Consider the following 23454-nt stretch of genomic DNA (forward strand, 5'->3'; position numbering starts at 1 on the left):
TGATTAAGAAAAGCTAAATTTATATTAAATTATCATAAAGTCCTAAAATACTGAACATAGTGGTTAAATAACTCCAGAAAGTCCAATCTCTCCAGTGAGTAACGTTAAAACCATTACACATGAGCGCGGGAGAATCACTTCCATTAGTTTAGGACAGAGAGGTTTTGCTTTTTACATAGTGAATCAGTGCTCAAATAGGTATTTCTTCAAATATGTCTTTTCTACATTCTGAACAGCCCAAGTGCAATAAGATCTTTCCCCCCTTTCCAATCAAGAAAATGCCACTTTCCTACTTTCTCCCCATCCTCAACCATGAGTCTGAGGAACCAAAGTGCTCCTTTTTTAACTGCCCCGTCAAGTGTGAAATGTCTCCCTTCCTTCCCATAAGTGGCACCTCACCTTTCCCACTGTGTGTGTGTACTGGAAAAGACTTGCTGGCCTGGCTAGGCTGTCCTGTGTGGGCCCAGACCTGGGTTGGCTACTACCAGCCCGGCTCAGGGCTTGGCATCTGTCTCTAGCAGGCTCAGAACTGACCAGAAAAGCTTTGCTCTTCTCCGTTTTCACTCACATGTGTGGCAGCTGATTTCTCAATACCGATAACCACAGGAGATGTTTCCAATCAGGAAGCTTCCCCGAGAAGCCCTCACCTCTATTCTCAGCCCGTCGCCCTCTCCTGTTGCTTCCAATTCCTGGGTGGAAGGGTCTGGATCTGCCCTAGGCTGAGAGGGCTTCATCGGTGGTTCTCCCTTTCTACTCCTTGCCCCCGACTTTGTGTCTTGATGTAGCCCTCTCCTCACCACTACAAGGCTAAGTCAGAAAAAGCAAATTGGGGGGCGGGGGGCTATGTAGAAGGCTTAGGGCAGACAAAAAGTCTCCACTCTCCTGATCCGAACAGGAGACAAACGGTCTTTGTGTGAACGAGCATGAACCAAGTGATGGCATCACAGCCTGGGAAGTCCATCACTTAGCTGGGAAGAGAGTTGGAATGGGAATGTCACCACCCCTAGAGCCATAGGTTCTCTGTCCACTAACTTAGATCCCTGAGCACTTGAGAGAGAACACAGAACCTCATGGATACTTCCCTTGAGGCCCTGCGTGCCCCAAGTCTATAACCCAATTGCTCTTCTTGACCCTTTATGAAAACTCTTGGCCCTTGTATGAAAGGTGTTTCAGGATCTCTATGCTTAGAATCCTGGGGAATGAGTGGGGAGAGAGTGGCAGAATGTTAAGGTTCAGGTGATATGCTACTTTTGGTCTAAGCAGCGCTGGTTGGACCTTGCAGAGACTCAGCGCGCGGGGCCCCACATTCCTTAAGCCCCTGCTCACAAGCTGGTTACTCAGAGTCAAAGACATAAGGGTACTGGCCAGTGGTGGCACCAGCAGGGGAATTCATATTAGCCAGCTGCCATGCGATAAGGACCCTGTCATCGGGGTAGGAGCTTCCAGACACTCTAGCAGGAGGAAGAACAACTTGAGCCACACCCAGATCTCACCAATATTGGCAGCTGAAAAAAAAAACAGTAGCTCTTAGGGCACGAATAATATCCATTGCCAGCAATGGACAGGACATGCAGCCCAACCACCCCTAAAAGCTTTCTCATATTACCAATGCACTTGAGGCTGGAGGCTTCTGAGACACCCATACCAGCTGGGCTTACTCCTCCTTCCTCTCTCAGCCTCTTTCCTTCATCTCTCTCTTTCCCCTTGACCCCTGCCACAGCCCCTGATGGGCAAGTTCTCTCAGAGAAGTGGCCAGGCCAGCTCTGCTGGGGGACAGTGAGGTCTTGGATCATCAGTTCTCGTGGGGCAGGGTACCAGGGAAAGGGGAGGTGGAGCTCTGTACTGATGAGGAATCATTCCCGAGCCTAGTTTCGGGGGCTCAGGAGGGGAGTGCAAGAGGTGAGGTTCGTGGTCAAATCCAGGTCTAAATTTTCGGGATGCACCATCATTTCTTGCGCACGGGTAGTTACGGACTCAGGTGGAAACAGCTCCCGTGGAGGGCTTGGGAGCAGTTACGCGGTGGGAGGTGGAGGAGAAGGATGAGCAAGCACATAGGAAGGGGGCCTGTTGTCTAAGTGAGCACAAGGACCGGAAGTTCGTAAAGAAGGAACGGGCAGGGAGGGAAGGGACTGTGGGCGTTTAGACCTGGCTCTCTGAGGAGAGCTTGCGTTCATGTTTCCAGCCTGTGTCCGGCAGAGAGCCCCGTCTTTCAGGAGTGGCTGCGGTGTGGACGCTGCTACACTCAGACTGCTCTTCCTGCAACAGCTGCTCCGTCTCTGTGTCATCCAGGGAAACAGAGCTGGCCTGGAGAGACACTGTGTCCGTCTTCATGCATACATGATCCCGCAGAAGGCCCCCCCGTGAGCTGCGCAGTTGCTTGAGGTCATCCCACTCAGCATCGTCCCCAGACAGAAGGCAGATTCCCTCTACAATCTTGATCTTCTCCTTGGTGTAGTTATGGTCAGGCCCGCCCTAGGGTGGAGAGTGGGGAGACACGGTTAGCTCTCTAGACAGGATCTCACGGTGAACCGAAAAAGGGAGCGGATGGGCTGAGAGGAGGTGTGAGGAGCACAAAGACCCCACAAACGAATGGGGAGACTTGGTCAGAGCAAACAGATGAGTCAGCCTAAAAGAATAGCAGCAGGATGATTATCCCCATTCTCAGACAGGAAGGAGGGAGAACCATGGCTTCCAGGCCTGCATCATCCACTCACTGGCTATGTCACCTTGGGCAAATTACTCAGCATCTCTAAACTCAGTCTCCACATCTGCAATGTGGGGAGAGTAACAGTAGCCACACCTCATAACCAATCGCTGTGAGGGCTCAAAGAGGAGACACATGGAACACAGCTAGTAGGTGCTTGACACGTAAGATACACTAAATCGTGTTAGCTATTGTTACATTGTTATTGTGGCTTATTAACGGGACATCATGCTGATATACACATGATCAAAAGGAACAGATAAAGGCAATTCGATGTGCATTTATTCAGGATTTTAAACTACTTCTGGGCTCTTTTATTCTTGATTCTCTTCTTTCTAATTTTGTTAAGGAGAAAACTTGTGGGAGGTCAGACAGGAGGGATCTAGAAAATCTTCTTCTTTGGGTTCTGAGTGTCAATCCACTGGGGTCCCGTAACCTATAACCTTTCTTGGGAGGTTACTCTGGCTCTGCTCCCACAAGCCTTGGGGCCATTCCCAAGCAACCTGGGATTGGTCCAAGGACAGCCTGAAGTTCTACTCAGACTTCTCCCTTTATGGATTTCTCAAAAGGTAGGCTTACTCCTGGTTTCTGGGGGATACCAACCAACATGCCACCAGTACCAGGAGAAAACGGGCCATAGCTTAGGTTCTGTCCTGGGATGGTGTTCCTGCCAAGAGTTCTGCAAGTGCTCCTCTATTTTAGTAACAACTCAACTCCACAGATATTTAACTGAGCCCCTACATTTTTTTCTTAAAGATTTTATTTTGGAGTCATCTCTATATCCAACGTGGGGCTCGAACTCACAACCCTGAGATCAAGAGTTGCATGCTCTCCTGACTGAGCCCCTACATTAAACAGGAGACTTTGATGATGGCCCCCTAGGAGTGGTAGCATCCTCCGCAGAGCAGAGACAGACAGCACACAAGTGCACGCACATCACACCCTCCGAGCTGAAATTAGCACCAGATTAGACGGAGCCATGCAGTGTCTTCATCACAGAGACACGCTGGGTAGGTTAGGAAGAGGTAGGGGACATGGCACTGGCAATTCGAGGGGGGGCACCCTTCCCTCTCCAAACACACTGCAACAGGTACCTGAAATCAGGAGGAAATCAGAAGAGAAAGGGTGAAAGACTGTCAGAGGGGTGAAAGAGCGGCTGAGGAAAAGCACACAACAGAAGAAAGAGGTCACACAGGTCTAACCTAGGACCCTTATGATGGTTCTTCTCTGGGGCATCAAACACTCTAGGAACCTAAGACTCAGGAGTCTTTCTCTCAAAGATACCTAATTGAGGAGGGCTCTACCATCCCTAAAACTGCAAACTAGCCCTGCAGGTGGAGTTTTAGCTTCCAGTGGAAGCTTTTTTAATATGGAAATTCGTGGATCCAGAAAGCATGTGACTGTTATGTAAAATGTACTTATTATGCATGGGAGCCCTGTAGAGGTGAGGGCAAGTGTCGACTCTGCTAGACAGGCCAGGCGAGTGACCAATTAGGGTTTCATAAGGGATATGATTTCTGATGAAACGTTATAGGATTTTAGAAAAAGCAGGGGTCATATTAGACTAGGAAGATCTGAAATTGCAGGATACTGGTCCCTTGTGGAAATGGGAGTATTTTTCAGGCCTAAACATTCAGCACATAAATCTTCACTGAAGCAACAAAGGAGTTAAGAGAGCAAAAGCAAGTAAACCTTCAGAATTCTAGAGAAATCTCTTAAGACTCTGTGATAAGAGGAAGAATAGGAAAAAAACCCAGCCATTCCCAGCCATAGGTGCCAACAGCTTCGATCAGAGGTTAGAAAAAAGAGAGTCCAGGAGCTCTCGGGTTTTTGGGGTATTGTCTTGGAATCTGGGGTGCTTCAGAGGGGTACAGCCCCTCTGCAGGGGAATGATGGCTACAGGAGGGAAAACCTAGCCGGGGAAACTATTTCCTGGCAGGGAGGTGCACACTCACATGCTTTCAGACCTCGACCTTCTGGAATCTGCTTACTAACCTTGCTCTCACTAAGATCCCTGAAGCTGGTCCCTTAGATAGTCTAGATCTCTCCAGAATCCCATACAGATTCAGTTCTTCTGTCCACTGTAACTTCCAAAATGGTAGATGGGACTACCCAGCATCCCTCACTGTTCAGGCAACTGGAGCATATCCATCCCCCCTCCAAAAACAAACAACAAAACCCCACCTTGAATATAAATTTTAATTTTTACCTCTTTCTTATAGCACAGTTGATTGTACATGGCTGGTTTGGGGATTGCTTCAATTTTCACTTCCTGAGTGGAAGTTCGGTAGGAGGGGTTGCTGTAGGTCAGGTTCCCCATTCCAGGATCAGTTAACTTGGATTTTTTGTGTCTTTAGGAGGAAAGGTGATGAGAAATTAGTTCAGATCTTTATGGGGGTAATATCTGTGGAAGTTCATTGTTGTTGTTGTTGTTTTAATTTTATTTATTTATTTGATAGAGAGACAAAGTGAGAGAAGGAACACAAGCAGGGGGAGTGGGAGAGGGAGAAGCAGGCTTCCTGCCAAGCAGGGAACCCGATGCGGGGCTCGATCCCAGGACCCTGGGATCACAACCTGAGCTGAAGGCAGATGCTTAACAACTGAGCCACCCAGGCACCCTGATACCTGGGGAAGTTGTAACCCAAATGTGGTAGGCAGCCTCTAAGATGGCCCCAGTGATCGCTGCCTCCTGGTCCTCACACCTTCTGAATCCCTGCCCCTTGAGTGTGGGCTGCATCTGGTGACTCACTTCTATTTTATTTTTAATGTTTTATTTTCAAGTAATCTCTACACTGAGCGTGGGGCTCGAACCCAGAGCCCTGAGATCAAAAATCACATGCTCCACCGACTGAGCCAGCCAGGTGCCCCTGGTGACTCATTTCTGATGTACAGAATATACAAAAGTGATGGATGCTAGCTTAGGTTCCAAAGAAACGTGTGGCTTCCGTCTTAGGTTGCCTTCCCTCCCTCATTCTTGCTTCTGCTTGCTCTGGGGAAGCAAGCTGCCATGTTGTCGGTTGTCCTTTGGGAAGGCCCACAAGGCAGGGAACTGATGAGGGAGACCTCCAGCCAACAGCCAGCAAGGAATTGAGACCCTCAGTCTAACAGCCTGTGAGGAACTGAATCCTGCCAACAGCTACCTGAGCGTGCTTAGAAGGGAATCCCTTCCCAGTCAAGCCTTGAGATAAGACCACAACCCTGGCTGATACCCAGACTGCAGCCTACAAGAGAACCGTGAGGCAGAGGCACGCAGCTAAGCTGAATCCAGATTTCTGATCCACAAAAACTGTGAGATGATAAATGGTTGTCATTTTAAGTTGCTAAGTTTTGGAATAGTTTGCTATCCAGCAATAGACAGCTAATATACCAAGTCAAGACAGATCTGTGTCAGTCCCCTCTCTGTTACTCACTAGCTGGGATCTTGGTGGACACAATCTAAACTTTGTGAGCCTTAGATCCTCATCTGTAGAGTGAGGAATAATAATACCTGTATTACAATCATTGTTGTGGCACTGATACATATTCGCTACATAGTAACTGTTACTATTATTATTAGCACTGTTGTTGTTGTTGTTACAACATAGCAAAATCCTGGTATTTTTGCTGCAAGCTGTGTTTAAAGCATTTGGGGAAAATACATAGAAGGTCATAAAAAGAGGATTCTAAACTGGAAACGACACACTCCACCTTCCCAGGATGATCCCTACTGAGCAATGCTATGTCAAACAATATTGCAGTAGAAGCCATGGTTATGGGTGAGGAGAAAAGCCTTTCCAATTTCCATGGTTTGAGATGAGGTAGAGTAGTGGAAAAGCAGAGATGCCAGCATCAGTCCCAGCTTTGCCTCTTACTGCGTGACCTTGGGAATAAACCTCCGTGCCCTCAGCATCCTAGTCTGTGAAGAAAGTCCCGAGGGCTGCTGGGTCATAACGTGAGGAACCTGCTCAGGCTGTGAATGGCGAAGAAGAGTCAGGATTCAGGTTCTACCCTTCCTTTCTGCTGCTCCGACCAGGGACCCATCTTGACGTGAGGCTGGTCAGAGGTCGGATCAGCAAGATGTGGAGCCTCCGGAAATCACCGACGTGCTAATGAGGACCAATGGAAACGTGCCCCCCGCAATGAGGCTGAAGTTACCTGTACAGCATCAAAGCTGCAATCACCACCAAAATCAGCAGAATACTGAGGAGTCCGCCGATGACATAGCTGACATGAAGTCCTTCCCCTAGGAGGAACAGAGAGAGGCTAGGCGGGGACCAATGACAATCCTCCAGCTGGAAGACGGAGGGCTCCTTTGCTAGGGGTTGGATGCCACACCATCTGAGGACAGTCAGGGAAGAGGCCACAGGGATAGGGGACTGAGAAGAAACCTATCAGCCTGCCAACGTCTCTATTCCCAATTCCACTACTTACTAGCCATGTGACTTAAGGCAAGACGCTTACCTTGAAGCCTATGTTTTCTCATTGGCTAAATGTAAATAATAAATTGCTCATAGCCTGGTGGCAGTGAAACCTGAGTGTGTACATACACATACATATATGCACACGTCTGTATGTGCACACACATACACAAAGCTTAACAAATGGCTGGCATATGGAAAGTACTCTGTAAGTGGTAGCCAGCTAATATTACTTTTTTATGGATTTACTCTGAGACATGGGTTCAACAACCCCAGAGAGTCCCCATGAAGGTTCTGGAAGTTATGAGTGGAGACTCTGATTCCTTACACCTTCTTTGTCAAAACAGTTGGGCACTCAGGGCTCACCTGGAGCAGCAGGTACGGCCTCATTGGAATGTGCACAGAGGCCCAGCTGGGCATCCTTTTCAGAGCATCTGTGGGGCAGAGAAAACTGAATGTGAAGGCCACTTGTATTTGATAAAGATCCTGCCTTCCTCTAGGAAAGAGGGAAAGTCCTGGGGGGTGCCTGGGTAGCTCAGTCATTAAGCATCTGCCTTCGGCTCGGGTCATGATGCCAGGGTCCTGGGATCGAGCCCTGCATCGGGCTCCCTGCTCGGTGGGAAGCCTGCTTCTCCCTCTCCCACTCCCCCCTGCTTGTGTTCCCTCTCTCACTGTGTCTCTGTCAAATAAATAAATAAAATCTTAAAAAAAAAAGATATATTTATTTATTGACAGAGAGAGAAAATGAGTGGGTAGGGGGAGGAGCAGAGGGAGAGGGAGAATCCCAAGCAGACTCCCTGCTGAGGGCAGAGCCTGATGCAGGACTCATGCAGGACTCAATCTAACCACCCTGAGATCATGATCTGAGTTGAAATCAAGAGTTAGCTGCTCAAATGACTAAGCCACCCAGGCGCCCCATGTTTAAATGGGTTTTAAAATACCTACTCTTTAAAAAAGATTCCTCTAAAAAGGAGAAGCAGGTTTGGAAGTGAGCCAGAAGCCTGCTGACAGAACACTAAGGATACCAATGGTAGGATTTATTAAGCTACCAGGATGAGTTGGAAGAAGCTACCAGCCAAGCAAACCTCTGATTGGATACAGAGTATCACAAGGTCAAAAGAGACCTTGAAAAAAAATTGTTTTTCTTCTCTCCATTCTTTCACAAGGGAATATGCAAGACATCCAGAGGGAGGGCTCAGAGAACCAACTTGAAATGCTAAGAAGGTAACTTCTTTGTGGCACATTATGAACAGGCAGTTAAAGGCATCTCCTAAAAGGCTAGAGAAAAGCTATTTGCAAGAACATTTGAAACCAAGATACAGAGTCTTCAAACAGACTTTGACCGTTAGAAAATATCTGATGGGGTTCAAAAGTTTTCTAAATTATCCTAAAGAAAATCAGATTAATCGTGATTGATAGTACCTAGAAGTTAGTGAGAAAGATACATGTTTATATCTGGATGTTTGCCTTTCTATATAAATTTCCAAAAAGAGAAAATGGGGCAAATAGAATGAATTTGATCATGTGCAAATTTTATAATTTTAGTCTGTTCTGGCGTATTTTTTAATATGCCAATTCTAGTTCTCAGATTTTGATTTTTAATTTTTTTTAAGATTTTATTTATTTGAGTGAGAGAGAGAGGGCACAAGCAGGGGGAGGGGCAGAAGGAGAGGGAGAGGGAGAAGCAGGCTCTCTGCTGAGCAGGGAGCCTGACACGGGGCTTGATCCACGGACCTGGGGTTTGTGACCTGAGCCGAAGGCAGATGTTTAACTGACTAAGCCACCCTTCTTCTTTATTTTTTTTAGAAGATTTTATTTATTTATTTCACAGAGAGATAGTGAGAGCAGGAACAGAAGCAGGGGGAGTGGGAGAGGGAGAAGCAGGCTTCCCGCCGAGCAGGGAGCCCAATGTCGGGCTCGATCCCAGGACCCTGGGATCATGACCTGAGCTGAAGGCAGACGCCCAACGACTGAGCCACCCAGGCGCCCCTTCTTTTTATTTTTTAAGTAAACTCTACACCCAGTGGGGCTTGAACTCATGACCCTGACCTCAAGAGTCTCATGCTCTACTGACTGAGCCATCCAGGCACCACACAAATTTTATAATTTTCAAGACATGAGTCTAGAGTTCTCATTTGGGATTATTATCATGTTTCTGCTTTCAGAATTGAAATCAATTATCTTTTTAGGCTAAAGTTGATACTCAAAATAAAGAGACAGTATATTACAATGGAAAAAATGTCTTAATAGAAAGATGCCTGGAAAGACAGATATCAAAATTTAACAATAGGAAACTAAATTACTATCTTGGAAACATACCTGCACCCCCACATTCACTGCAGCCTTATTTACAATAGCCAGGACATAGAAACAACCTAAGTATCCACTGATGGGTGAATGGATAAAAAAGATGTGGTATACATATAATGGAATTTTTTTCTTTTTTTTAAGATTTTATTACTTATTTGAGAGAAAGAGTGTGAGTGGGGGATGGAGCACAGGATCGGACAAGCAGACTCTGAGCTGAGCACGGAGCCAGATGTAGGGCTCAATCTCACAACCCTGAGACCATGACCTGAGCTGAAATCAAGAGTTGGATGCTCAACCGACTGAGCCACCCAGGTGCCCCAATATATAATGGAGTATTATTCAGCCATAAAAAAGGACATTCTGCCATTTGTGACGACATGGATAGACCTTGAGGGCATTATGCTAAGTGAAATAAATCAGACAGAAAAAGACCAATACCGTGCAATGTCACTTATATGTGGAATACGAAAAAAAAACAAAACCACCCAAACTCATAGACTGGTGTTTGCCAGAGGTGGGAGGTAGCAGGGATGGATAAAATGAGTGACGGTGGTCAAAATGTGCAAACTTCCAGTTATAAGATCAGTAAGTCCTGGGGAGATAATGTACAGCATAGTGACGATAGTCAACGATACTATATTCTACATTTAAAAGTTGCTAAGAGAGTAAATCTTAAAAGTTCTCATCACAAGAAAAATAACTGGTAGCTATGTGTGGTGATGGATGTTAACTAAACTCACCGTGATAATCATTTTGCAATTTATACATATATCAAATAAAAAATATTTAGAGTAACTGTATATGGGTACTTATTTCTTCTTTATTCCCATCTGTATTTCCAGATTATTTTTTTTTTGCAAAGTATAAATAAAAAAAAAGAATTTCTCTAAATTGAATGTAACATCATGTTTAATCCACCTTAAGATGTGCATTGTTCTATAGTCTAACACCTCTGGAACAGGAATGTATCATAATCAATGGCATCTCATGACTGATGTTGGTCATGTTTTCAGTTGAAACTCTCAGTATGCATCTTAAATTGATAGTACCATCAATTTAATTAAATAGAATATTTTATACTTGATTTGAGAACTGTTCATGGTTATGCTGGCTTATTTAATAACGGGGTGCGTGCGCACATGCACACATATGTGCATGTGTGTTTGAGGTCATTATAAGCTAAAGCCATCACAACCTTGAGGATGTTCCAAGTCATAAAGCCACAGCCCAGAGATCACTATGACTTGGTGGCTTCTAAGTAAACTGTAGGATAGACTATATACTAAATAGGTTATGTGAGAACAAACGTCACAGCAAGGAAGGAGGAATGCCATGTAAGAAACTCCTCCTGAGCGATCTCTCTCTAAAGTTGCACTTAAAGCTTCTTGCCCTCAGAGCTAAAAAGAAAATCACTTGCAACAATCTACAAGTCAAAATGCCATCTCCAGCCTCAAAGAGCAGGGACTGGTGGCTAATGACGTGCTCTACCTCCCATGTACCAGAATGAGTGAGCTAAGACTGTGGTCTTCTGCTGGTGGGGGATGGTGATTTGGAAAAAAGAGCCCTGAATCCCTTATTGAATACACTTACCTTCCTTCCACCTCCTCCAAAGATGTGCGGGTCCGCGTGGTAGAGGAACGCAAGGTGGTAGGTACTGTGTTGGGTAGCACTGGGCTCCTTTCACTTAGGCTGGTAGCCCTGGGAGCTGGGGGCACCAGGCCAGGTACTGGAGAGAAAAAGGACTGGAGTGAGCCCCTGGAGCCCCAAATCTCTACATATGATCCAAGAGGAACACCTGGGACACTTGACAAAGCAATCTTCTAGCTGCCCTTATCCTAGGCATCCTCATCAGAGGCTCTTCATACTGTAAATAAAATGGATTTGGGTTCCAATATTAATAGCTCTGGATGGCTAGCTGGTCCACAAAGGTCAGGAAAAGACAGCAGTACACAGGCCACAGCAGGGGTCAGGGAACCAGGAGACCTGAATTCCATTCCAGGAAATGCCAGAAGCCAGGCAAACCCAGGTCTGTGCTACTGCAAAGCTCAAACTCATTGTTCCCAGTCACTTTGCTATAACACCCCCCGAGGGGGCTCCCACCGAGAAGGACAGAGCTGAGGCTGATGATCCCCTGCTGCCCTAAGGGCTCTGCTGTTCCAGGGGGCCATTCAGTCCAACTCACCAAGGGAGCAGGGCCGGCCATCTGGCTCATCCGGACAGGCACACACAAAGTCTGAGGCCCTGGCAAAGCAGAGATGGGTGCAGCCTCCATTGTTCACACCACAGGCATTGGTCCCTAGAGGCAAAGCGGATGAGTGTCTGGTTTGGGACAGAATCGGGTCTTCCAATTTGACACTTCTCAGAAAGGAGGAGCTCCAGGGCACCTCACGCCTAGGGGCAGTAGGGCAGAAGGGGTATAACCACATGGCGCTGACAAAGGTATAGGATCTTAAAATGGGAACCACAAGGCTCTCCTGTGAGTCTAATTGTCTTGGTCATTAAGAGTCCTTGGGGAGGGCGCCTGGGTGGCTCAGTTGGTTAAGCGACTGCCTTCAGCTCAGGTCATGATCCCAGGGTCCTGGGATCGAGTCCCGTATCGGGCTCCCTGCTCTGAGGGGAGCCTGCTTCTCCCTCTCCCACTCTCCCTGCTTGTGTTCCCCCTCTCGCTGTGTCTCTCTCTGTCAAATAAATAAATAAAATCTTTAAAAAAAAAAAAAAAAGAGTCCTTGGGGAGACCAACCACCCCACCAATGGTGAGGAAGCAGGCTCAGGACCCAGGAGCCCACCTGTCTGTCGCTGAGGAGAAACCACAATGATATCCATGAGCCCTTCCACATTCGCCAACACTGTCTCCTTGTTCCGGCCTGAGTACTTGTCCACACGCTGGATTGACTTGGTCTGCCAGTCTGTCCAGTAGATCCATCTGTCCTGCTACTCAACAGGAAAACCCAAGAAAGAGTAAACATTATTCAACAGTCTGACCCCAGTAGCGTTTCTGTGTTTCAGCACGTGTACTCCCTCTGCTGAAATGCCCTCTCTTGTCCAGCACGCCAACTTCCGTGTGTCCCCCAGTATGGTACTATCCGGGACATCTCCCCCAATCCATACAGAATTCACTCCTCCATGCCGTTCTGTGCCTTCTACAAATGAGTCTTGACACTCTATGATCATTTGCTTATGTGTCTGTCATGTAAGATTAAGTTCTTCAAGGACAAAAATGTATTTCTTTTATCTCTCAATTTCTAGCACTAACACCTAATCCTCAGTCAGTTGACTGCGTGGCTCAATGAATAAATGAGTTCTTATACCTAGTAAATTAGGAGTAACTTGGAGACAAGGGGTCCTTCTAAGGTCCCGGCACTTCTGGGCAGAGTCCCGGCCCAAATCCTCTGGTTACTTCTGGGGGGAGCTGCCTTCTATTTTTTTTTTTTTAAGATTTTATTCATTTATTTGACAGAGAGAGAGAACACAAGCAGGGGGGCAGGCAGAGGGAGAGGGAGAAGCAGGCTCCCCACCAAGCAAGGAGCCCGATGTGGGGCTTGATCCCAGGACCCTGGGATCATGACCTGAGCCAAAGGCAGATGCTTAACAACTGAGCCACCCAGGTGCCCCTAGATTTTTTTTTTAAATTTATTTATTCATGAGAGACAGAGAGAGAGGCAGAGGGAGAAGCAGGCTCCCTGAGAAGCAGGGAGTGCGATGCGGGACTCGATCCCAAGACCCTGGGATCATATCCTGAACCTAAGGCAGACGCTTAACTGACTGAGCCACCTAGGCGCCTGGGGAAGCTGCCTTCTAATGCAGTGATCCCGAGATTCTCGATCAGGGGTGGGGAGAGCAGAGAAGGTGGTTCCCCTCCTGCTTCCGGGTATATATCAGAAATCTCAGGGGAAATTTAGATATTCAATATCATCCTGTAGTTTTACATTTGGAGTACGGGGTGGGGGGAGCCTATCATTAAGTAGAGCCAAAATCTTATTGGCTGGTAGGATACGATGCACAATACAGATAAGTGGAAAGTCAAAAAAGAACAAAGATTTTTAAATGATTGAGAATCCTTGTTTTGGCCCCAGGCTTGGCAGGTCTTCCTTTTTCCCTTCCCCGAATTATCGTACGGGGTTAGAACTCAAAAATGACAGCCAGTGACTGAGGGTTCTAGAGGGGAGGGGGGTGGGAGGATGGGTTAGCCTGGTGGTGGGTATTGAGGAGGGCACATTCTGCATGGAGCACTGGGTGTTATGCACAAACAATGAATCATGGAACACTACATCTAAAACTAATGATGTAATGTATGGGGATTAACATAAGAATAAAAAAAAATAAAAACAACAACAACAAAAATGACAGCCAGTGATAATTAAAATGATTAAAAATAACACGCACTGAGGGCCAGATAAGTGTGCTAACGCTTTGCATATATTTCGGGAAGACACCACTATTAAACTCACTTATTTTATAGGTAAGTGAAGCTTAGAGAAGTTCAGTCTTTTGTCCGAAGTTGCACTTGTTCAATGATACAGGCAGAGCTTGAACCCATGGAGCTGGCAGATTAGAGGCTCTCAATAAACACATAGCACCTGGCTGGCTGCCTCAAAACTCGGGCTCGTAGCCACTCCACCCTACTGCCGCTAAGCCAGCTGTCTGGGCTCAGCAGTTGGAAACACAGCACTCGAATCAACTAGGGAACCTGTTAAAATGCACATTCCTGGGCCCAACGCTCATGAAGCAGAGTCTTCATCTCCCAGGGCCCAGGAACCGACATTTTCGAGCCCCTTCCTCAAACGCTAGAATGTGGGGTGGTGGGACAGGACCAGCAGGCACATGGCGGCAAGGCTTCAGTGTACAGGAAACACCCCTAAAATGAGCTTCGGTAGCACGCCCGTCGCGTAGCAACTAGGGTTGAGGCTGCCAACTTGGGATCCCAAGGCAACACCGCCCATCAAGGAGGTTTAGTTACCTCTCTCCTGAGCCAGTACCTGAGTGAGCGCAAAGGGGTGGGAGACATGGCTGACTAACACCTGCCGTAGCTTCCCACTGAGGTCAGCGCTCTCAATCCGGTCCAGATGTGCATCCACCCAATAGATCCTGTGAAGGAAAAGAGAGAAGGTGGCCGCTCAAAATGCTTGCCAAGAAGGCCAAGCCTTCCCCCCAAGGAGCTATCTGTCCCCCTCCTGAGCTGAACCAGCAGGGGCTGTAGGCCGTCAAAAACCACCCTTGATGAGAGAGGTCACTGCAAGTTCCAAAGCTGAAGAGGGGAGGTTGGTGACTCAAGCGGGGGGTCAGAGCTGTCTGGGGTGGGGTAGAGAGCTGTGACCTCAGAGGAGTCACCCTCCAGGCTCATCTGATCCCAAGAATCGAAGCCCGAATTCTTATGAACACTCTTCAAGAAGAGATCTCGGTCTACAAGGACTTCACTGAGGTTGAAGGAAGAAGGTATTCCTCTTCTCTAGCTCGACTCTCCAGGTGACTTTGATTCCCTTCCCTTCTTCTGGGGGCAGAAAGGGAAGCTAGCTGCTTCAGAGCCCCTTTCACCCCCTTCTCCCGCCCTCTAGCATTTTTTATCTAGACAAGGAGTTGCAAATTCCAATGAGTGAAGGGATCAGAAAAGTAACAAACACAAAAAAATCACCCTCCAACGGGTAAGGGGTCATGGGACCTGTGGTCCAGCCACAGGATGTGCTCTGCTAAAGACACGCAAATCAAAAACATGTAAACCACACAAACAAAATCCGAGGATTGAGGGCCCGATTCAGCAACCCTTGCTTGATCTAAGAATGTGTCCCCTCATCCTTCTCGCTGCTTTTTTCCCTCCTTACCTACCAAGGAGCTTTCTATCTTTTTGTTTTCACTATCTGAATCTCCACCATCCTTTCCTCTGCCCATTCAATTTCCAGGAAGCTCCTGGGACAGGGTTCCCACCTGCGGGTATCATAGTCCAGGGTAAGGCCATTGGGCCAACCCAGGTCTGTGTTGATGAGGACCTTCCGCTCAGAGCCGTCCAAGTTTGCCCGCTCAATCTTGGCAATGTGGCCCCAGTCGGTCCAGAAGAGGTACCTGAGATACAACACTGCCATCATCACCAAAGCATGGGAAGATGGCACCCAGAGGCTGAAAGGATACGGGGGACACACCGACACCATTGGTACATAGGCATCTTCCAAGGGACTCTTCATCAGGCCCTTCTTCCCTGGGTCTCTCCTCTGCTGGCCATAAACTTACCCCTTGCGGGGGAAAACGGCAATGGCCCGAGGCTCATCCAGGCTGTTATTGATCAGCACCTTGCGGCAGGAACCGTCTAGCCTTGATGCTTCAATGGTATTTCGGCCCGTGTCCGTCCAGTACAGATTCCTGGCCACCCAATCTACTGCCAGCCCGTCAGTGGTCTTCAGCCCACGCCCGATCACTGTCTCCATGTTGCTGCCATTCAGATCTGCTCTCCTGAGGGAACAGCCCAGCGCTGGATGACTGACCCGACTGACCAGAGATAGACTGCCCCCCCTTTAAGTATATTTATTTAAGGAATCTCTACACCTGATGTGGGGCTCGAACTCATGACCCCAAGATCAAGAGTCATATGCTCCTCCAACTAAGCCAGCCAGTCACCCCTAGACTGAAACCCCTTTAATCCATGTTCCTATAATTAGATCCCTACTAGACTATAAACTCCATAGGGGCAGAGACCACATATCAATCAGTACATTCCTCAGCCTCTAGCACAGTAGGTACTCAAAATATTAGCAGAATTAATAAACAAATTCTTGGGAGGACAGAGTGTTTCCTGTTATAAATAGGAGGTGTTTGGGCCCATGTCTTGCAGAAGACAGGTTAGTAATTCCCCATATACCTTAGGGAAGAGATAAGGATTGCTAGGTGGTAATTATACGAAAGGCAAATTTGTCAAAATCTACCTGTGTATTTTTACGTTAGTCCTACCCCAGGGAATTCAGCCACAGGATGGGGGTATGTCACAAACACTTAGGGAACTTCTCTAAACTACATATTCCCACCTGTTCCCAGCATGAGATTTTTTTTTTTTATGATTTTATTTATTTATGCGAGAGAGAGCGCTCACAAGCAGGGGGGAGGAGGAGAGGGAGAAGCAGGCTCCCTGCTGAGCAGGGAGCCCAATGTGGGGCTCGATCCCAGGACGCTGGGATCATGACCTGAGCCGAAGGCAGACGCTTAACGACTGAGCCACTCAGGCGCCTCCAGCATGAGATTCTAATATGCCCCTCAGGGAGAACAAAGGGGAATGACCCTATTCTTTCACACGAGAGAATTCTTTCTCTGCCATCATAAACCCCTCATACTAGTGGCAGGGCATCACATTCCTCAGTTATGATGGGATAAAAAAATTGAAAGAATAATAAAAAGTAAAATAAAACAAAAATATTTTTAAAACAGCAAAATACAACCTTGTGAACAACCATAAGCCTTGGCATTTGTCCAGGGCTCCTGTATTATAATACAGATACGTGGTTTAGCTACATGGCCTACTCATCAATGAGTCTTAGGGGATGCTTAGAGCTCCCACAGGGCCCAATAGTGGGGTAAAGGCTCCAGGTCCCAATAGCCTGACTATCCGTTTGTTTTACATACTAGGCTTCTGTTAATCTAGAAATAACAACAGCGACAACAACAAATCCAAATCTGAACTCTGTTGTAAATGACAAGCGAACAAGTCAGGATCAGAACTCACTATCCAAACTACCAAATCACTCAGTCTATTTAGAGGTCAACATGAACCATGACCTCACCCCATCAGGGATGGGACATAGGTCTGCGTCCTCCAGAGATTTCAGTGACGTTCATACCTGATAACATCCAGGAATACATCTGTATAATAGACCTTCCCATCCACACTGTCATAGTCCAGGGAAATGACATTGTTTAGCTCAGGAACCGGGATGTGCACATCTGTGTGGTCGCTCGTGTCCAGTGAGATACGCCGGATGGAGCCTCGGCTGGAGAAGAGCAGGTAGGTCTCGGGGGAGGGATCGCACGTCTTCCCATCTCGCTTCAGCTGGATGCCAGTGGGGCAGGCGCAGGAGAAGCCTGAGGGCCGAGGCAAGCAGAGGTGGGAGCAGCCGCCGTTTCTCAAACCACACTTGTTAAAACCTGGGGAGGCGAGACGCGTGAGCCTTGACACCCAGCCTGGATTCTTGTGGGAAGCTTACAAAGGCCCTAGTTTCTTGTGCCTGGTTCTCCTCTGTTCTAAGTGACAGAATTTGGTGCCTGGCAGGGATGAGGGAGAAGGAGCAGGTATGTCTCCCTTCAGGAGGTCTTTGGAAGGTGACGGCATCATGCAGTTGGAGTCCCAGCCATACCCAGACGGAACACGGCCTGATCCAGGAAGGGGGCTTAGGGAGGTCCTTGCCTCTGAGATCATAAAAGAATCTCTGTGCTCCGGACATATCTCGGACGCCGAGCTACCCCTGGAAAGCCAGGTCCGGCTCACCGCCCTAGGGGTCCTCTCACCCAGTGGCTGTGCCCGGTCCACGGCCTGGATGTCCATGAGGCCTGGCAGGTTGGACCTGACCAGGATGACATTGCTGCCAGTCCCCTTGTCGGCACGGTGGATGCTCCGGGTCTGCCAGTCAGTCCAGTAGATGTAGGAGTCAAGCAGGGTGAGGCCATAGGGGTGCTGCACAGGGGACACCAGGGTGTGGCGGCTGGCGCCATTCAAGTCGGCAGCCTCAATTCGCTGTGGAGGAAGGAGAGGGTTGGGGATGGCTGTGAGTAGACAAGGAGTCCTGAGTAGAGATCCTGAACAGTCCCTCTCCTGTCTTCCCAGGCTTCCAGGAAGTGACAGGAGCAGGACTCTCACCTCAGTGTGGGCATCGGCCCAGAGCAGTTGGGCGCTGGCCTTGTCCACAGTCAGCCCATTGGGCCATCCCAGGTTGTTGCTGATGAGCACGGTCCGGTCTGAGCCATCCATTCCAGACCGCTCTAGCTTGGCGTTCTCCCCCCAGTCCGTCCAGTACATGAACCTGGGCCAGGAAAAATACTCGCTGCTACGTCTGTAGCTCCTACATACTGGAAGTACTGACCCCATGCCAAATGTTGTGAAAAGTATTTTATGCAAAATGTGGAGTTGCTGTTTACGGGACTAGAGTTTCGGATCTGCAAGACGAGAAAGTTCTGAAGACCTGTTTCACCATCATGTGCATAGACTTTACTGAGCTATACACTTAAAAACAGTTGAGATGGCAAATTTTACGTTGTTGTTTTTTTTACCACAATTTTTTAAAAAAGGAATTTTCCATGGATTCTCTCACTTAATCGTCACAAGAGCATGAGGTATACATTTTCACTATCACCTCCACTTACTGGTGAGGAAGCTGAGGATGAGCGGTTAAGAATGGGACCCGAAGTGACAGACGCAGCTAAGAAATGGTAAAGAATGTTGAATCCTGGATTTCAGACTCCAAGGCTCGTGCCCTTTACCGCTACATTGTCCTACCCCCCTGAAGGAAGTCAGAAGGAGCGGAACAGCCCCAGCGAGGTCAGTCTCCGCGTTGCTGTGAGGAACGCCTGTGCTTCGTTGTTCTCTTCCCCAGCTGAGCTGGCCCACCCCGCCGCCCTGAACCACAGAGCTGGCTCTCACCCCATCTCGTGGTACAGCACAATGGCCCGCGGGCTGTCAAGGTTCTGCCACACCAACACTTTCCTCATGGACCCGTCCAAGTTGCCCACTTCAATCCGGTTGGTTCCCGTGTCTGTCCAGTACACTTTCCGGCCAATGGCATCCACTGCGAGCCCATCTGTGGTTTGCAGCCCTGCAGGAAGTCAAGAGCACACACTGGCTCCTGCCTTAAAACAGATGGGATGCTTCCCCAGCTCTGCAGCCAGACAGGGGGTCCCTGGGCTGGGAGCAAGGCCCACCTGTGGTGATGATGTCCTCATGCTGCGAGCCATCCAGATTGGCACGGCTGATGCTGTGCAGGGTACTGTCTGACCAGTATACCTTTCCTGGAAAGGGAAGGCTTAGCTCAGCCTGGACCCTCGCCTCTCCCAGAGGGCCACCCATAGCTGACCCATGCCCTGAGACACCAGGGCATGTCAGAGAGTCCTCTACTCCTGAGCAGAGGAAATCAAGGGAGATACAGAAATATCGTAACAGGAATGTTCTCGGCAGAGATGGAAGCAAGGTCCCAAACCGTGCCCTCATTACCAAAGAGAAAGTGCTACAGAGATGGGGCAGGGCTGTGCCAGAGGGAACAGGGAGCCCCAGGCTCTTAGCAGGAAGCAAAGGTGGTAGGAGAGGAAGAAGAGCAGCTGCAGTGGGTCGGGGACAGAGGGCCGCACGGACCTTCCTGGGGATCTACTCCAATGGCAATGGTGTTCTTCATGGTAATGTTGATAGGTACCACCACGTCGGCAAAATAAGGGATGTCCAAGGAGACCATGCGTATGTCTATTCTCCTGGCGAAGATGAGGAAACTGTTCATGCCTGCTCGGGTGGGGACAAAAGGAAAGAGGACAGTCACCCTAGTGTAGCCAGTAAGAGGATCTGGAGTAAGGCAAACGGGAGTGCATGCCCCGTCTCTGTTAGTTTCTAGTGATGCGATCCTGGGCAAGTTCTTTAAATTGTTCAAGCCTCAGCTTCAGCATCTGTAGAATGGGGATAACAGGGTATCCTGTAGGATTAGAAGAGATCATGTATAGAAAGCACTTAGCACTGGGCCTGACACACAGTCATAAATGAGAGCTCTTTGCACTTTGCAGGAACTTTTACCGTGAGGTTTAAAAAACTTCATGTTAAGTGAAAGGGCTTTCCCTACACCCGGGGAGGGCCGATTCACAGATCCTTTCTCATTCAAATTCCCAAGGAAGTTAGGGTTCAAATGCGGCCTGGCACGTAGCATCCCCTAGGGAGAAACATCAACTTCTAATCTGGGCAGCCAGGCCCTGCTTCTGGGACCCTCCAACTGTCACATAAGTTGTACACTCACAAAGTGCCACTTCCAAGGGAGGGACCATGACATTGGAGAGCACATATGTTTTAATATTTATTATACCAGCTCTCGGCAGATAGAACTAAAGTGACTTGTTCTAACCCAATCGGTGTATTATGACAATTTTCCAATACTGAAAGCAAAACATCTGAGAAAAGAGCATCTTTTTCTAAAATGCATAAAGACCCCATAAGAACAAGTTAGACTCCACCTATGATCCTGTCTACCTGGTCCCTTGGGCCTCATCCTGGACTTCTCCTTTTCTCTAAAACTTCTTGGTCTCTCCTATGCCTCTCAGAGTACCGGGACCCACAGTTTCTTAGCCCACCCTGGAGTCCACCTACAGGGAAGGAAGAGAGCCACTGCCCCTCTGGAGAGGCTCTATCCTGGCCTGTGCTGCTCCAACTTACCTGGTGAGCAGGTCTTGCCATCAGGCATCAGGTTGATGCCCGTGGGGCAGGTACAGCTGAAGCCACTTGGATTTGGGGACCGAAGACACAGATGGCTGCAGCCTCCATTCTCCCTAGCACATGGCGTGGACACTGGGTAGGGAGGAGGAGAGGGGTCAGTAGGGAGGTCTACGGCAAAGGAAGGCTGAGGAGAAGCCACGGTGGGCCGAGGGCTGTTCACCTGGGGGCCGCCGGCGGTGGAAGACGTGGATGTCCATAAGGTTCTCCAAGTTCTCCTGCAGGGTCTCCCGGTCTAGCCCTGTCAGCCGGTCAGCGCTCTGTATACTCTTGGTCTGCCAGTCAGTCCAGTAGATGCGCTCCCCATACAGGGTTAGCCCAAAGGGGTGGGGGAGCTCGCTTCCAATCAGCACCTGCCGGGGGCCCCAGCACTTGTGTCATCCCCCAGCAAGGTGCGACAGTACAGAGTGGCGATCAAGAGGGAGCCACCTCCACATGTGGAGTCAGGATGCAGTCCCTCCACTACCACCTGCTGTGCGACCTTGAGCAAGAGCTGGTTATAAAATCTCTCTGAGGGACGCCTGGGTGGCCCAGCGGTCAAGCGGCTGCCTTCGGCTCCGGTCATGATCCTAACGTCCTGGGATCGAGTCCCGAGCAGGAAGCCTGCTTCTCCCTCTGCCTGCCACTCCCCCTGCTTGTGCTCTCTCTCTGATTAAAAAAAAAAAAATCTCGGGGCACCTGGGTGGCTCAGTCATTAAGCGTCTGCCTTCGGCTCAGGTCATGATCCCAGAGTCCTGGAATCGAGCCCCGCATCGGGCTCCCTGCTCCGCGGGAAGCCTGCTTCTCTCTCTCCCACTCCCCCTGCTTGTGTTCCCTCTCTCACTGTGTCTCTCTCTGTCAAACAAATAAATAAAATCTTTAAAAAAAGAAAATCTCTCTGAGCTTTGGTTTGCCAATCTGTGATATGATCGTGACGGCGCCTGGCTCCGAGGGTTGTGTGATGATAGTAAAAGATCATGTATGATTTACATAACCTCAGAGTATCTCTGCACAAATTATTTACTAATTACAAAAGGAAAAACAGCAACTGCACGGTGGACACCACCTTAACTAAGCATCTTACCCACGGCAAGTTAATTTCACTGTAAAGGGACAAGCTGACCTCTGTGCCTGCTGGTGAGACACGACTTTATTTAATGTAGTACCCCTGTCCCAAACACATAATCTGAATCTAAGGAAACAGCAGATGGATTGAGGGACGTTCTACAAAATAACTGGCATTTGATTTTTAAAAATACAAAGCTCAACAAAGACATAGAAAGGACTTATTTCCTTGACTGGATGGGTTAAATAATTATGAGGAAGTGTTCCAGGTTAGAGGTTAAAGAGACCTGATTACTAAACACAGTTGTGATCTGGGATTGGATCCTGGCCTCAGAAAGAAAAAAAAGGAAAAAAAAAAAAGCTATAAAGGATATTATTGGGGCAATTGGTGGTGAGACTGAATATGGACTGTTAATTAGACAGTAATAGTGTATCAATGTTAAACTTCCTGATTTTGATCATTGCACTGTGATTACTTAAGACAATGTCCTTGTTCTTAGGAAATCGAAATATTTTGGGGTCAAGGGCAGGATGTTTCCAATTTAATCTCAGACAGTTCAGAAAAATAATCACACGTGTGTGTGTTTGTGTGGTTAGAAAGAGAATGGTTCACCGATTTGACAATTCTTACAACTTTTCTGTAAATTTGAAATTATACCAATAAACAACATCAAAAACAAAGAGAACGATCTCTCACGGGTCCAGGGGGCAATTGGTGATTAAATAGTGTCAGTTGTGACAGTTAGTAGGAAGGTCTGTGCACCACAATCTACACAAAGCCCTAGCTTCCCTTCATCACCAGGCAACAATCCCCCACCCAGCCTCCTCGGCTCTGAAGGGCAGACACAGCCTCAAAGGAAGAGCACACCCCTCATGCTGGTCCCATCAAGCCTGGGTCCTCCTAGCTGCTGGCCAGGGAGTGCTGCCCCGGAGGCTGTCGGGGTTGGGGGAGGATGCCTTAACACCACCCTTACCTTCCTCTTGCTGCCATCCAGACCAGCAAATTCAATCGTCTTCATGCCAGCATCCGCCCAGTAAAGCCGCTGGGACCCGTAGTCAATGGCTAATCCATTAGGCCAGGTCAGATTGGAAGAGATGATGACCTGGCGGCCGGAGGCATCCATGCCAGCTCGTTCAATCTTGGGGCTAGCACCCCAGTCGGTCCAATACATGTACCTGGGCACAGGCAAGGAAGCTCTTACAAACCTTCTAGTTAACACGCTGTGGGGACTCGGGGTGCCTAGGGTGTCAGCTGCTTGCACTCGTTGCCCCAGCCTCCTGCCTCAGCTCCCAGCCCCATCATGGGCTCAAAGCTGTCTCCGAAGGTCTTGTATGTTCTTTCACTATCCAAAGGTTCCCCAGGGTTTTAATAAAGGCAGAGCTCAATGGCTCAAGGAGTATTCGGCAAATGAGGCCTATTTGGGGATAAAGAAAGAAGGGAAGAATGGGGTACAAGGTGTCCATGTGGGCACCTGGGTGGCTCAGTTGGTTAAATGACTGCCTTCAGCTCTGGTCATGATCCTGGAGTCTCAGGATCGAGTCCTGCATTGGGCTCCCTGCTCAGCAGGGAGTCT

General features: G+C 48.4%; 1 protein-coding gene across 1 annotated transcript in view; it reads right to left on the bottom strand.

The window, feature by feature from the left end:
• The window catches only part of LRP4 (LDL receptor related protein 4), a 50553-nt gene continuing 27099 nt past the window's right edge, over positions 1-23454 (bottom strand). The window contains exons 20-38 of the mRNA XM_035012725.1: positions 22855-23056; positions 21000-21189; positions 20780-20911; positions 19724-19864; positions 19297-19383; positions 19019-19190; positions 18239-18401; positions 17890-18115; positions 17226-17529; positions 15631-15849; positions 15331-15465; positions 14388-14496; positions 12198-12342; positions 11594-11707; positions 11002-11137; positions 7468-7535; positions 6839-6926; positions 4914-5055; positions 1-2472 (exon numbers count right to left, since the gene is read on the bottom strand). Coding sequence (XP_034868616.1) covers positions 2140-2472; positions 4914-5055; positions 6839-6926; positions 7468-7535; positions 11002-11137; positions 11594-11707; positions 12198-12342; positions 14388-14496; positions 15331-15465; positions 15631-15849; positions 17226-17529; positions 17890-18115; positions 18239-18401; positions 19019-19190; positions 19297-19383; positions 19724-19864; positions 20780-20911; positions 21000-21189; positions 22855-23056 — 3106 coding nt within the window. The 3' untranslated portion in view covers positions 1-2139. The remainder of the gene's footprint in view (positions 2473-4913; positions 5056-6838; positions 6927-7467; positions 7536-11001; positions 11138-11593; positions 11708-12197; positions 12343-14387; positions 14497-15330; positions 15466-15630; positions 15850-17225; positions 17530-17889; positions 18116-18238; positions 18402-19018; positions 19191-19296; positions 19384-19723; positions 19865-20779; positions 20912-20999; positions 21190-22854; positions 23057-23454) is intronic.

Source organism: Mirounga leonina, unplaced genomic scaffold (assembly GCF_011800145.1).
Source record: "Mirounga leonina isolate KUSES-001 unplaced genomic scaffold, KU_Mleo_1.0 Mir_166, whole genome shotgun sequence".
In the NCBI taxonomy this organism is placed as follows: domain Eukaryota; kingdom Metazoa; phylum Chordata; class Mammalia; order Carnivora; family Phocidae; genus Mirounga; species Mirounga leonina.